Below are 15,667 nucleotides of genomic sequence, written 5' to 3'. Positions count from 1 at the left end.
GTGGTCCATCCAAGGTAGGGTAGATTAAGCTAAAGTGGACCCCTTCCCTAGAGTGGACCGCGTGCCAGGTTATCTCGATTTTTGCGAAACCTCGAGGGATTTTCAGAAAACGTCCATCGGGAAACATCTTATCCAGTCAATCTGCATTACAAACGTTTATAAATTCCGATTATTCCAACTGTGACCAGTAATTTTTGATCTTTTATGGCATTATCTGAACGGTTTTGCTGTTTGCACTTTTTGTTTTCTTTTCTTCTTTTTGCAGTGTCACCTGTTGAGAAGTTACCTGTTACTTGTTATAGTGCTTATATCATCTGAGACTTACTATTCTCTTACCTTCTTTATCGACCTGTGGAGGAGCCTAACAATCTATGTTTAAGTCCTTTGCGTCCTTTGATGTCAGATGGCTTGGTTCTGCTAAAATTCGAACTCATCACCACCCGCTTGTCAAAGCTTATTCTATAATCTTGCGGCTACGAAGTTTCCCTAGATGCCATTTTGAATTTCAAGGCGACGATATTTTTCAACCCAAGATGGCGACTTCTGCTTTCCGTAAATGACCAAAAACTACACAATATAGTTACTTTTAGACTTCAATTAAACACCGAGGCCGATAATCGACTCCTGACCAGGTATTCCAATGGTGCAATCTTTTTTTTACTGGCTGCTAAAGGTTTTCTTTCCTGTTGCTGTTGCGTGTCGGTAACAGCCCGAATCCACCGGAGACATTTTCCCTCTCTTTTTTTATATGTCTATGATGGATGTCGTGTGACAGCTGTTAAAAAAGGCTGTGAAAAGAAGAAACATAAGGACTGCCCAGTACTTTGCCGACAGCCTTCGTGCAAAGAACACTGTCATAGAGGGACGTTCTCGGATGGGTTGAGAGGATCCAGGTTTAGTCGCAATCTGTTACACATCATGAGTTGTTCAGACCACGAAACGACGATTGCGTCATATTCGTCTCATTTCCATCTCTGGAAATCACATCCAGACGCCATTTTTAAACCTAAGACGGCGATTTCAAATATCCGAGAATAACACTGGTGAACCGAGGTTTTGCTCTAGAGCTGAAACTGGGAATAAACGAACTGTTGTAGCTTTTTGACCGTTCCTTTAAATTTTGCTGCCCTTAACAGAGATAAATTTTTCAGAGACTTAAAAGAGTTTTCCGTAAGCCAACGTAGAAGCGACAAACCCGGCGGTCTTTTGACGCATTTCTGCATTTATTTTTGGTACCTTAGGGTAACTTTTTTATAGCTTTTGTCGACCAGTGTAATCAAACACCACCCAATATGGTAAATGATATCCACAGGCCAAAAATAGACTACAAACACCATTTTGAAATCCAAAATGGTAACTTCATGGTTCTGTTAAACAACCAAACATGGTCAAATGCTACCCACTAAGGGTATTTCTGGAAGCGGGATAATGCCTAGTAGTCTGAAATCAGCCGCAGACGCAATGTTTAAATCGATAATGCTCACCAAAAATCCACTTAAAATGCCGTTTTGAAGTTCAAGATAGTCACTTCCGGTTCCTTGAAATCAGCATAAAAGGATTAAATACTATCTAATGCGGGTATTTCCGGAATCAGACGCTATTCTGAAAATCATGTTTGCAACTTCCGGTTTTTCGAATATCTGCATAAACACTTTTCTTTTTCCGACTCTAAGCAAAGTCATGCTATTTTTAATTTTTAATTGAAGGAGTAAATGTAGTAATGAAGATAGAAAATTAAACTAACTGAAAATATGATTGTAGAAACTACGAAAAATATAGTTCAGCAGGTGGGACTCGAACCCACAACTTCCAATCTCCGGTCAGATGTGTTCCCGTTACACCACCGCAGAACGTTAAAGAACGAACGTTCTATCTCTCACACTGAGAAGTCATTCCAACTTCCACTGAGGGTGTTGAAACAATAGCCAGCTATAAAAAATAGTCTCTACTGAGTAAATGTACGAAGTGCGAGAATTGGATAAGCGATACAAAACTCGATTCTAGAACTACGTCTTTAACGTTCTGCGGTGGTGTAACGGGAACACATCTGACCGGAGATTGGAAGTTGTGGGTTCGAGTCCCACCTGCTGAACTATATTTTTCGTAGTTTCTACAATCATATTTTCAGTTAGTTTAATTTTCTATCTTCATTACTACATTTACTCCTTAAATTGAAAATTAAAAATAGCATGACTTTGCTTAGAGTCGGAAAAAGAAACATCTGACCGGATGTTTTCTTTTTACGGATGGAAGTTGTGGGTTCGAGTCCCACCTGCTGAACTATATTTTTCGTAGTTTCTACAATCATATTTCCAGTTAGTTTAATTTTCTATCTTCATTACTACATTTACTCCTTAAATTAAAAAATATCTGCATAAAATAACAAAATATTACCTAATATGGATATTCTCGTCCTGAATCCACAAACCGAGTTCAGACGTTATTTCGAAATTCAAGATTGTATCTTCTAGTTCACGTGAAACAGCCTTAAGTAGCCAAACACAATCTCATAAGAGTTTTTTTCGAAATTTAGTTACTAGTCATTGGAAAATAAAGTTGAAAGACAAGGAGGACTAAAATTTTCCGGTTTACAATACAATTACAATCGTAACTCTACATTAACCTTACGGACGTGTTTTATGTACAACCTCTTCAATTCTTTTTTTTAAACTTGACATTCCAAAATTTAAATTAAATGGGTCAATATAAAGAAATGTAAAATAAATTTGGTATCAAAAATTTGGGTTTCAAAGCATTTTTTCAATTACAACTTTTTGACGTAGGATACGTCTTTGTTTACTATACTGGGATGCATTCTGTAAAATTGGAAATGAAACTGGCAAATGTTGCGTCAGCTTTCAAACGTTAATAACAGCATAACCACATGATTGGCCACATTGATAACAATAACCAACATGTTGTTGGATAGATAAAATGTAGAACAATTTTGTAATATGCTAGTCATCTCGCTAATTTCATTGCCAAGCGGTAAAATTGATAAAAAGTATCAACGACAAATTTACGCGAATAATGAACCAATTACATGCGAGCATTCCTAGCACAGACGACGTGAATAGATTCCATCCGTTTCCTGTGATATTCTCTGTATCAATATCGAAATGAAAATTGACAGAGCCTCCCCGTCCCAATAGGTCAATTGATTTTTGCCTCAATGAGCTTAGACTAATATGATGTCTCGCAGATAAAAGTTTTCCGAAAAGTTTGAAACAATCCCCATGCTTGAACAATTTCTAAACCTGCGAAACCTAATGAAAACTGAGTCTTGAAAGAAAACATGCCGGTAAAAGCAACACTACCAGTGAAGTAAAGAACCGCAGGTCGTACGTCGTACGTTTCAGCGGTACACTTCTATTCGTACTCCAGCGGTACTGTTCGTATTGCTTGCAGTGGTACACTTTTGTTCGTACATATTTATTCGTGTACAATCGAGGAAAAACTGCTGCTGATGGTGATTGAAAGTTTATCTCATAAATATTATTACCATAAATTACTCAACAAGAATTGTAAATTTTTGCAACGGATATCTATTTAATTTTATCTTCGATATTCACTAAGTAATCGTGACCAGATAGTATCGCAAGAGTAAATTCCCAAATAAACACATTTATAGAAGAGTAAAAACCTGCGAATGCTTGTGAATTTTTGGTTTATTTACTAAGATTCATTCAAAATCTCGAGTCTCGATCTTCGAGTCTCGGCTCGGGAGAGACTGTTAGTGTCAGTAGGATCGTAGCACTAGCCCCGCAATTGTCCTGTACACTCAACAGTTGGCTGCGAAGTCTGTATATAATAAACAGAAGGTCGAGTTCCAAAACGGAATGTAGCACCAAGGCTTTGCTTTGCATTCAAAATCTCTTTTTACACTTCAAAATTGTTAGATGATATGTTATTATTCTAAACATTACCATAATAAACGTATATTGTCTTCGTAATACAGCAAATATAGTTATAGGCAAATGAAAAAAATTTTCAAGCAAAAAATAAAAATGGAATTGCTGATTGCTACGTTTTTTTGTTGGAACTTGTTAATAATTTTGTTTAACATATCTTCTTATGTTTGCCAATTAATGAACCTCTGTAAGGGCTTCCATATTATTTTGAAAGTAAGATCCATATTACAGATTTGATTTAATCAGAGTTAAATAAGACAAAACCATTCATAACGATAACGTAAGTATTATTGGATTGGGTTTTTGAGGATATAGAGTTAATTCTGACTTTGACGCATTACGAGAAATTCTTGGTGCTTCTTCAACAAGCACGATATTGTTGTGCCTTGTCAAATACCTACATGTTGTTTGTGTAGTACACAGGCAGAATATCGCCAAATATAAACGATATTCTTTCGAGTATTGTTGAATATAAAAGGTGATTTGTTTGCTATTTGGTATTTCGTGTATTCAGATTTGACAGTTCACGCGAGAATTCTGACAGCTGTCAAAGTCTAATGTACTCGGTTTGGTTTGCCATTTCACCATGAACAGACTTACGCATGAACAAAGCTCACAAACAATCGAATTTTATTACCAAAATTCGTCCTCTGTGAAAAATGTTTTTCGCGCATTACGAAAAAAATTGTGTTCAGTGACGAAGCTCCTGTCTGGTTAAATGGGTATGTTAATAAGCAAATTTGCCGCATTTGGATCTAAGAGCAACCAGAGGCAATACAAGAATCGCCAATGCACCCAGAAAAATGCACGGTTTGGTGCGGTTTACACGCAGGAGGCATCATTGGTCCGTACTTCTTCAAAGATGATCAAAATCGCAACGTTACGGTTAATGGCGCTCGCTATCGCGCGATGATTTCTGATTTTTTTTTGCCGGAAATGGAAGAGCTCTGTTCTGTCTTGTTGACATGTGGTTCCAGCAAGACGGAGCAACGTGCCACACATCGCGCGAATCAATGGACATATTGCGGAATTAGTTCGGTGAGCAATTCATCTCACGAAATGGACCGGTGAATTGGCCGCCTAGAAAATACGATTTAACACCGTTAGATTATGTTTTGTGGGGCTGCGTAGAGTCTCTCGTCTATGCGGATGAGCCTACAACAATTCCAGCCTTCGAAGACAACATTACACGCGTTATTCGCGAGATACCAACCGAAATGCTCGAAAAAGTGACCCAAAATTGGACTTTTCGTATGGACCATTTAATACGTAGCCGTGGCCAACATTTGAATGAAATTATCTTTAAAAAGTAAATCGCATAAACCAATTTATCGGCTCAAATAAAGATTTCATACAGTTTTGCAATTTTTATACGTTTTTTTTTTAAAGAAAAACCTAAATTCCTAAAAAATCACCCTTTATTTCAAAAATTGATTTCCAGGGGAGGCTGAAAATAAAAATACGTACAGTCGCTGAGCAAACACATTGATTCTGTCAGAAGACTATATTTTGTAACAAAAAAAAACCCTAATTACAGTGTTTAGTCCCACGTCACCATTTCATACAACCCTAGGGCTGCATACCTTGTAGTATTTTAGGAATAACCGAATTCCAATGAATTAGTATAATATAAAAGTAATATTTTTTTTCATAAACTCTTGACGACTTCATTTGTGATGTACTTGCGGTTTTCCAGGAATATGGATAAATTCATTGTAATGTACGATCAATATAATACTGGAATTGCTTTGAATCTCCGTGGATGTGAACATAGCTTTAACCATTTTCCACAAGTGTTTGTGGTCCAAAGTAAATACGACTACATGCTTGACAAAAGTTACGTCATATTTAAGACACATTCGTTATCCAGGTTTTAGGCTTAACCATACGCTACTTCCGCTCAAAATAGATGAGGTTTGAAACCATCCAAATTTTGCGTGTAGTTTTAAAACGAACTTAAGCTAAAATAAGGTTGAACAGGTAAAAATCTGTTCACTTGGATCCCCAAAAATAACGAGAATATTAGTTAATGTAGTGTTGGTTCACATGAATAAATATGTATTCAAAGAAACAGAACATGTTTTAATAAATCATGGCTCTGCGGCTTTCAGTAAGTAAAATATCATGCGTCTCCACCAAACCGTAGTTAATGGAGTAAAATGCTTGTAATAATATTCCACAATTCACTCTTTGAAAACTGATTCCACGCTTACCCAATCTAAGCCTGATTTATTTTTTTTCAGCATACTATTTGATGAAATAATTTTATACTACGAATGTAACAACTTTAAAAAAGTGACCATATATCGAGAAGATAAATTTATTAAAAAAAAAATATCATTGAAATTGTGTCATAATCGACAGATTTCGTTTTTCACTCAACAATATTTATTATTTCTACAAAATAATAACCCTCAATAAATTTTATGCAACATATTTTTACTAATGATTTGCGATTTGAAAATATGGACATAAAACACACTCCGCCAACAATGATACTGTATATGTCCACAACTTATATAATATGAGCAAGGGAAAATTGCTGTTTAAAACTATAGCAGCTGAAAATCGCAATGAATGTAAATTTCAGTATTATATGAGAATAAAAATCTTAGGTGGGTGGTCAACTTTATGAACAACTATACAATAACTGATTTTCATCACTGTTTGTCGCATAAAAACTATTGTTGTGTAGCAATAAAACTATATATACCATTCCATAGAGCATCGCCATGATTGAATCGAACATTTTACCGGACGACCACCACTTCAGCGAGTGCCAGTGCTGGGGACCGCCGAAAGAACTGCAACCGGTGACGATGAGGTACCGGAACAGTGCCCGGGAAGCGATGTTCCGCGCACAGCCAGACACAAACTTTAGGTTCGATCTCGTTTGTTCGTCTATCTTGTTTCTAACGATTGGATTGATTGAAATAGTAGTATTTAAAAGGTAGGATATCAAATTTTATCAACTGTACAAAGAGAACTGATTTTTCGTTTTCGTTTTTCTGATTCTGGTCCGGCTGCAGCAATGTAGTCGTTATTGGTTCACTCAGTGCAACAACGGTAGCGTTAGGTCTATTTTTATATCTTAGCAACTATCAAATGTCTGATCTGTCTCCGCCCGGAAACAATGGCCCCGGTCAGGTCATCGCCGCCAGCCGAACCCTACGGATAGCAATATTTTTAATTTCGACAACGCTGATAGCAGCTTGTGCCATATTTAGTGTGGTAATTGCAGCCCGTATTCTAATATTGCTGATGTTTCATCGTGGTAAATTCAATCCTTCCTGTAGATAAATTTTGATGATCTGGTGATAGCAGATGTACATGTGGTTAACAATACTACCGAGATGGTAACATTCGAGGTGGAATACGCCCCGGTAGCACCCGTTTACCTTTACATGAGCGCCATCAGTTTGGCGACGGTATCTGCCTTCCTGCAGCAAGGATTCATCGTCAAACTGCTGCTGATGCTATTCTTCGGTGGGGTTCAATGCTCACTGCTGTGGCAGAGCTCACTCTTCGAGACGTATCAGATACTGCACAACTCGTGAGTATTATTAAACATCAATTTACCCCCTCGTTAGAAGCGCTAGTCAACCGATCCGAAACGAGTGACGCTTTGTTGCATAGTCCTTTTTGAGACACTGGAATTATGTGCTTTCAGATGGAGTTTTTATGAAAACAATAATCGCATTTAAACAAGCAGACAGTAAACCCAATTTTATACAATCAAATTAAGCTCGTCATAATAACTAATTGCACTGATTAACAACTCTCACATGATGTCGGTTGTTCATTTGATCTCCTATGTAAAACATACTTCAGTTGACAACAGCTTTTGAACCTAATTAATTTGTTTTTCCTGTTTGTCTCGGCCCCATCATCTCCCTCTATCTCATTCAACGCTTTGTTTTCCCACAGATGGCCTCTAGCATTTCAGGGCGCACTGTTCCTGCTGCTGGTAGCGTCCGTCCTACACACTTTGGACCGGCAGGGTGAGTACGTGTCGCGAACCGATTTTCTCTGGAAAGCCAAACTGAAGGTTGAACAAGAGGAGGTGGAAACAATGCGAGGGATCAATAAGGTGAGCGGCACTCAAAGTGAAAAATTTAAACACACTGCTCCAACATGGCTTCATCGGTTGAGTGTTATATTTTCAGTTCACGTTCAAAATTCGAACGCCGTATAAACTTCACAACAGGTACGCCTGTTGAACGTCGATAAAATTCCAATACACATGGCGAGCTCCTGTTGGCAACGATGGGCGCATCGCTGCGTTTACTTCATATAGACAAGTTTGAATTAGCTCTAACTTTCCAATTTATTTCTACAACAACCTGTGTCGCTACAGATTCTGCTGGAAAACATTCTGCCGGCCCACGTTGCCCAGCATTTCCTGAAAAAGGAGCGCGCTATTCAGGAGCTGTATCACGAGAGCTACTCTTCGGTGGCGGTTATGTTCGCCTCCATCCCAAACTACAAGGAATTCTACGACGAAACCGACGTCAATAAACAGGGCCTCGAGTGCTTACGGCTGCTCAACGAGATCATATGCGATTTCGACAAGCTCCTGCTGAAGCCCAAGTTCAGCGGTATTGAGAAAATCAAAACCATCGGCAGTACGTACATGATTGCGTCCGGGCTGCGACCCGGCAAGGAGGAAGGAGCAACGGTAAGTTGACTCGCTGTTAGATAGTTGTGGACAATTCAGGTTATGACGAGAAAACACTAAAATCGAACAATTCCTTGAAGCTTTATCTATCGCTTAAGCTTATCCTTACTGGTTGAACACTTTTTACCATGCAAAAATAAACATGAAATGCTTGTTCCAACATATTTTGTAAGCGCTTTTCAGCTATTAAAAAACAGGTAGATTGGGCCGGTTAATTTTACTGTTTCAAAGGGGCCGTTCCTAAACCACGTGGTCATAAAGAGGGGGACGGGGGGGTTTGTCAAAAGACCACGAAAGACCACGCACGGGGGTGGGGGGTTAACGAAATGACCACGTGGTCTTTTTTCCTGACTTATAATTTATTGTTGCCACCAAGTCAAGAATGAAGCTTTTGCATTAAAGAAATATAGAATGTAGGTACTGAAAGTTTAATAACGTAAATGTAAAAAATTTAAGCTATTTTTGGCAGTTGACAAATGAAAAGACCACGTGGTTAAAGTCGGAAGGAGGGGGGGGGGGGGTTAGCCAAAAGACCACGAAAGCCACGGAGGGGTACGGGGGGTATAAAAAGTGATCAAAATATGACCACGTGGTTTAGGAACGGCCCCTTAATCTGATTTTGGACCTGAATTTTGTCTTGCGTCAAAATCATTTTATCATGTGTACACACCGCTTGTTTGACTGATGCTGGCCCAACGAGTCAGTCGTCGTAGGTTCGAGTCTAGGCTCGGGAGAAACTGTTAGTGTCAGTAGGATCGTAGCGCCAGCCGCGCAATTGTCCTGTACACTGAACAGTCGGCTGCGAAGTCTGTGTATAAATAAACTGAAGGCCAAGTTCCGAATCGGAAAGTAGCACCAAGGCTTTGCTTTGCTTTTACACACCGACTGTTAGGATTTTCTTTTTATTCTCAACCTAAACCTTCTATATTCCCTCTGCCTTAGCTCGGCTGTATTTGTATTCAGAACAGCCATCAAACAACATCTGTGCTGTGATTCTTTTTTGTGAAAATATCAGGAATATTCAGGAAATCAATGAAATAGTTTCATCGGTAGTTGCTGGCTATAATTGTTTCTAAAAATACAATAAATAAAACTGACTGGCTTTTAAGAAGAACACCATGAACGAAAAAACACATAGACATGTGCTTCAACCTTGAGTCTCATAGCGATATACTCAATCGTTGCTCATTTAGTTTTCCCAAAATCAGGATATAGTGGAGGCTTAAATTTAACATTGAGAGTAGGAATTTCAAGCGAAATTGTTCTGAAATGTTAAAACATTCAAAATCATTCAAACTTTTAAAACTTTTCGCAGCTTTTATTAATTTTACAGATGGGTGTGGATTCGAATCTTAGTGGAGTCCAGGATATTCGATGTCGACGGACTCAAGCATTGGTTTATTTTTTGCCACCCAACTAATATTTCCTCAACGTAAAATTTTGCAAAACCTCGATAAATAACTCTTACAATAAAAATGACCAGAGCGACATTCAGTTGAAACCGCTCAGGGGAATTACTATTAACATTCATATTGGCAGGAGGCTCGTAACAGCAAGCGAGAAAATGATGGAGGAAAAGCACACACACACACAAGCGCGGATAATGATGTGGGTATGTCATTCACTCTCAATAGTGATATTGCTGATAATAGTAGTGCGGAATACAGCAGACACCCAGGCAATATTCTAAAAAATTAATGTTTCTGGTCGCAGTGATTCGTTTACATAAAATACTCCATCATGCGGCAAGTTTTAGAAGTTTCTATGTGCAAGAAATCAATCTCACATAGTTATTATTTGGAAAAATACTCAAAAATACTATACAGGTATTTCTCGTTGCAGCATTACTTTTATTTCAGCTCAATACGTTATATCGAATCATGTTTTTTAATGCACTTGAAAAATAACTTTTATCAATATTTTGAACACAGTTCACAATTTTAGTGTACCGATCTTTTCTCTATATATTAATATTGTTCAAATCAACGATTTATTTGTCTTAACAGATATTATGCCATAAAGTGACATTAGGAATGAACAATCTTTTTAAATATATTACATATTTTATTTTTTACCTAATGTTTGTTTTCGATTACTTAGAAGAGTTTTCCGATCATCCAAGCATTTTCAAATGATTTGTCGTATACAGGAAGTTTATTAAATCTGAAAATTTCGAAAATTACGTTTTCTGAGGGAAAAGGCTGAGAGGTAGTGTATGAATCACGACCGCAAGGTTAACGTAGAATTGCTACATCCTATCTTATGACAATGTATTTTTTGCAATGAGTTAAGAAATGAACTCGATTGAGGTTATTCGATTTGATGGTCTGAAACGGAAACGGATTTTGGTAACAATTCCTAGGTAACCTAGAGAAGGATTTTTTCCCAAGAATCGGAATGATCGGTCTCTGGATATCATTTCGATTTCGGCAATAACCATATTAGGTTGAATTCGGCCATTTTTGACTGTTTTCTGTAAACCGGAAGTCATCATCTTGAATTTCAAAATGGCGGCAAGAGTCAATTTCTATGGGCATCACTTTGATTTTGGGAATAACAATATTAGATGGTATTTTGTCATTTTGGGCTGTTTTCCAGGAACCAGTTGTAACCATCTTTAACTTTAAAATGGCACTTGGAGTTGATTTCCGGTCACTGTGCTTCATTCCGATTCCGGAAATACCCATATTAGGTGAATTTCAGACATTTCAGGTCCTGTTCCGGGAGCCAAAGGTCATCATCTTGAATTTCGAAAATGGCGTCTGGAGTCGATTTACGGGCACTATCCATCATTCATTATGTATCAGACCATATCAGACGAAATTCGATTGTTTCATGCTTATTTCCTGGAACCGGAAGTTGCAAATACGGATTTCATTTTAAATCTCTGGGCATCATCACAATTCTGGGAGTACCCATATTAAGTGCTATTTAATCATTTTGGGCTGGCACCATCCTGAACCTAATAGTTGCGTCTTGATTAATTTTCCGGTCTCAGAGCATCATCTATATTCTGTATTACAGACACAGGAATTCACCTTAGTCATGTTAGAATTTAAAGTGAAGCCTGGTGTCGACTTCCGGCTTCTGGATATCATCCAGGTTCCAAAAATACCTATATTGGATGGTTTTGGCCTTGATTTCAGCTGTGATTGGTCGAAGTCTGCGTTCAAAATAACATTTTTGCAATATACATTTACATGCTTTATATTTTTGCAATAGTTCAGCAGTTATCAACATAATATTACATTTGTCTTATTATGATAAACGTGTAGCTTATCATCCAATCGAATGCTGCAAAAATGAATGAAATCCGTTGAAAAAAGCTGAGTGTTTGAAATTGGACAACTTTTTTGATGCTCTCGATATTTTCGGTATTTAAATTTGTAACCCTATTCCAGAATAATGTTGTACGTTCATAATTATAATATATTGATTCACGTTATAAAATGGTTACGTTGAAGAGCAGGCTACGTTCTATCGAGGAATACCTGTATTTTCAAAATTTCGTTTAAAGTTTTTGTTCGCCATTTTAAAAACAATATTTTCAGTGTGTTAGAATAGAAACCATTGTTTATAATTAGTCAATTAACGGCATTTTAGTAGAGATCCCATAAACGGCATTAGAAAAAAATATTGTGAAATAAAAAACCTGAAGAATTTTTTTTTCTACTACCATATAGGATTAGACAGTAGAGTCTCATAATTGTTCACAGTTGGTCCGTCCGTCCGTCCGTCTGTCCGTCCGTCCGTCCGTCCGTCCGTCCGTCCGTCCGTCCGTCCGTCCGTCCGTCCGTCCGTCCGTCCGTCTGTCTGTCTGTCTGTCTGTCTGTCTGTCTGTCTGTCTGTCTATCTGTCTGTCTGTCTGTCTGTCTGTCTGTCTGTCTGTCTGTCTGTCTGTCTGTCTGTCTGTCTGTCTGTCTGTCTGTCTGTCTGTCTGTCTGTCTGTCTGTCTGTCTGTCTGTCTGTCTGTCTGTCTGTCTGTCTGTCTGTCTGTCTGTCTGTCTGTCTGTCTGTCTGTCTGTCTGTCTGTCTGTCTGTCTGTCTGTCTGTCTGTCTGTCTGTCTGTCTGTCTGTCTGTCTGTCTGTCTGTCTGTCTGTCTGTCTGTCTGTCTGTCTGTCTGTCTGTCTGTCTGTCTGTCTGTCTGTCTGTCTGTCTGTCTGTCTGTCTGTCTGTCTGTCTGTCTGTCTGTCTGTCTGTCTGTCTGTCTGTCTGTCTGTCTGTCTGTCTGTCTGTCTGTCTGTCTGTCTGTCTGTCTGTCTGTCTGTCTGTCTGTCTGTCTGTCTGTCTGTCTGTCTGTCTGTCTGTCTGTCTGTCTGTCTGTCTGTCTGTCTGTCTGTCTGTCTGTCTGTCTGTCTGTCTGTCTGTCTGTCTGTCTGTCTGTCTGTCTGTCTGTCTGTCTGTCTGTCTGTCTGTCTGTCTGTCTGTCTGTCTGTCTGTCTGTCTGTCTGTCTGTCTGTCTGTCTGTCTGTCTGTCTGTCTGTCTGTCTGTCTGTCTGTCTGTCTGTCTGTCTGTCTGTCTGTCTGTCTGTCTGTCTACAACTCAGCTACTGCTGTATAAAACTTCTACCTACCTACCTACCTTGAAAAAAGGCGAGACCATTTATAAGGTGGTTATGAAATAATCATCGCGAAGGGTTTTTTTTTTTCTCCTTTACATATTTATTTAAAACAAGACATTTCAAAACTTCTTACAACTACTTACAGCACTATTTAAGAATAAATAAATTGTAAATAAATTACGGAATCCTTAGATTTGTTGTTTTTCCATTAAACATTTTACCAAAACGCATTGAGAGTAGAACCGAATTCTTTTCCAAAAGCTTTCCTATTATTCCACTGAATATTTCTTAATCGTCTTTGCAAATCATGTATACTTCCGTTTTTGTAATGCTTTACATTGTAGCTTACTACTTCTCCTACTATGAAAAGAGCTGCTTTTTTTACTACATCATCTTCGGCTATTTCGTTTGCAAAGACCTGTTCTGGTGTTACATAATTCAAATTTAGTTTGTTTTTCAAAATGTTTTCTAGCCAAATCCATATTTTCTTCGAGTCGGTACACTTTTTTATTCTATGCACATTAATGTCTATTTCTCCACATTTTTCACATGAAAAGTTATCTAAGCCGTTTACTCTATGATTATACATCTTAACTTTGTTAGGAATTATGTCGTTAAAAACTTCGAACAGCACAGATTTGGCATCTGATGTAATAAATTTTTTACTAATGTTTTCCCAAACTTTATTCCAACCTTCGTGTGGATACTTATCTTGAATGGAGTTTGTTTCAATAGTTTTACTTAAAAACAGGGCGTAGATTTTATTACAAGAGTCATAAAATCTATCTTCTTTGAGTTCTTTTGCTTTTTGTATTAAGTAGGTCGTATTTGTAGTTTTTTTTTCAAATTTTTTGTGTTCGAAATAGGAAATGTTCCTCATCTTGAATATTCTTTCTTAGATTTATCAAATAGCTGATAAATAAAGCCTTTGCTTTGCTATCAACATCTACTAGGTTGAACCCTCCTTTTTCAGGGCATTTATACAATTGATTTTTTAATACTTTATAAATTGGGTTCCTCGCCCAAAAAAATCTTCCAATAATCACACTTATTTTTGCACATCACACTTTTAAGAATGTATACATTAAGTATCCACGTTCTTTGTACTAAATTCAAGTTTCTTGCAGAATTTGCAAAGATGGAGACCTGAATTTTTCTGATCAAATCTTCGTAGTTACTATTCACCATGGTTTTATAATTGGGTTCAACTATCATTCCCAAAACTTTGAGCTTCTTTACTTCTTTAATTTGTGATGTAACTGCTTTACAATCATTGAATCTTAAAAATCCTGACTTTTTTGAATTCATTTTGATTTTAGCAAATTCAGAAAATTCTCCAATTATACTAGGGGCTAAATCAAGTTCCTGCTCACTTCTGATCACTAACGTCAGATCATCCGCATATCCAAACACTTTAAAAAACTTCTCTCCGATAAGAATTCTATTTAAGCTGTTACACAACTTTCTCATTAGCGGTTCAAGGTACAATGAAAATAAAATCATCGACGTCGGAAAACCTTGCCTAACTGAACATTTTATTTGGAATGATTCTGACAAGAATCCCTTCATCAAAACTCGCGATGAAGCGTTTCCATACAGAACTTTAAACAATTTTACAATTTTGTCGGGGATCTTGAATTTTTCCATCATTTTCCATAAACAAACATGGCTTACCGAATCGAAAGCTTTTTCTAAGTCTATTTTTATTATTAAATTCCTAATTGCATCTAGATTGTTGACACACGATTGATATTGTTTTCTGCTGTTTGTCCTGTCTCTAGAAGAAAATCCATATGTTTGGAAATCCTGTTCGCGATTATTTTCATCAAAATTTTGTAATCCGTATTTATAAGACTAATAGGCCGAAAATTATCTAAATTCTTAGAATCTCCTTTTTATGAATCAAAATTATGATTCCTGACGCAAAATTATCCAACGGTTTCATAGAACCATCAAGGAGTCCATTGAAAAACTTTAATAAGTCCTCTTTCAACAAATCAAAATGTGTTGCATAAAATTCGTAGGTAACCCCGTCTGGCCCCGGCAATTGTTACGTTAGTTATCGTGAAATCTTCATCAACTGGTTCAATCAAGGTATTTCCTCTCTCCTCATCCAGGCTTTTTCTGACATGATCCAACGCAGAGAAATTATCGTAAATCAGATTTTCATTCTCGTTATTGGAAAATTTTCTTTAGAAGTATTCCCATGCTATTTTGCTTGGTACTATACCCACTTTTTCGTTTTTGCTGACGTTAAAAGCCTCTTGACCCTTTTTTCTGATTTTTTGTGGTTTGATAAATACTAACTCTTTCCTCGTCTAGTAATGATGATTCATCACAATGAGTTGCATAGTATTTGAGTCGATTATGCTCAATTTCCAGTATTCTGGATTTAATTAGTCTAAGTTCAGAATCTACGTTATGTCCGTTTTGTTGTTTTTCAAAGCATTACAAAAGTTTTTTTTGTAAACACGATTTGAGTGTCGATATATTTTTATTGAATTTGATTGATTTT

The 15,667-nt window shown here is 37.4% G+C and overlaps 1 protein-coding gene across 9 annotated transcripts in view; it reads left to right on the top strand.

Annotated features, from left to right (window-relative positions):
* LOC129721535 (adenylate cyclase type 2) overlaps positions 1–15,667 on the top strand; it is a 178,339-nt gene that overhangs the window by 147,779 nt on the left and 14,893 nt on the right. For all 9 annotated transcript variants that reach the window (XM_055674234.1, XM_055674230.1, XM_055674231.1 and 6 more), the window contains 5 exons: positions 6,635–6,861; positions 6,941–7,142; positions 7,208–7,464; positions 7,839–8,001; positions 8,269–8,589. In XM_055674234.1, coding sequence (XP_055530209.1) covers positions 6,635–6,861; positions 6,941–7,142; positions 7,208–7,464; positions 7,839–8,001; positions 8,269–8,589 — 1,170 coding nt within the window. The remainder of the gene's footprint in view (positions 1–6,634; positions 6,862–6,940; positions 7,143–7,207; positions 7,465–7,838; positions 8,002–8,268; positions 8,590–15,667) is intronic.

The sequence above is a fragment of the Wyeomyia smithii genome, chromosome 2 (genome assembly GCF_029784165.1).
Source record: "Wyeomyia smithii strain HCP4-BCI-WySm-NY-G18 chromosome 2, ASM2978416v1, whole genome shotgun sequence".
In the NCBI taxonomy this organism is placed as follows: domain Eukaryota; kingdom Metazoa; phylum Arthropoda; class Insecta; order Diptera; family Culicidae; genus Wyeomyia; species Wyeomyia smithii.
The sequence above is the reverse complement of the archived record's forward strand: the minus strand, read 5'-3'. Positions and strand labels throughout refer to the sequence as shown.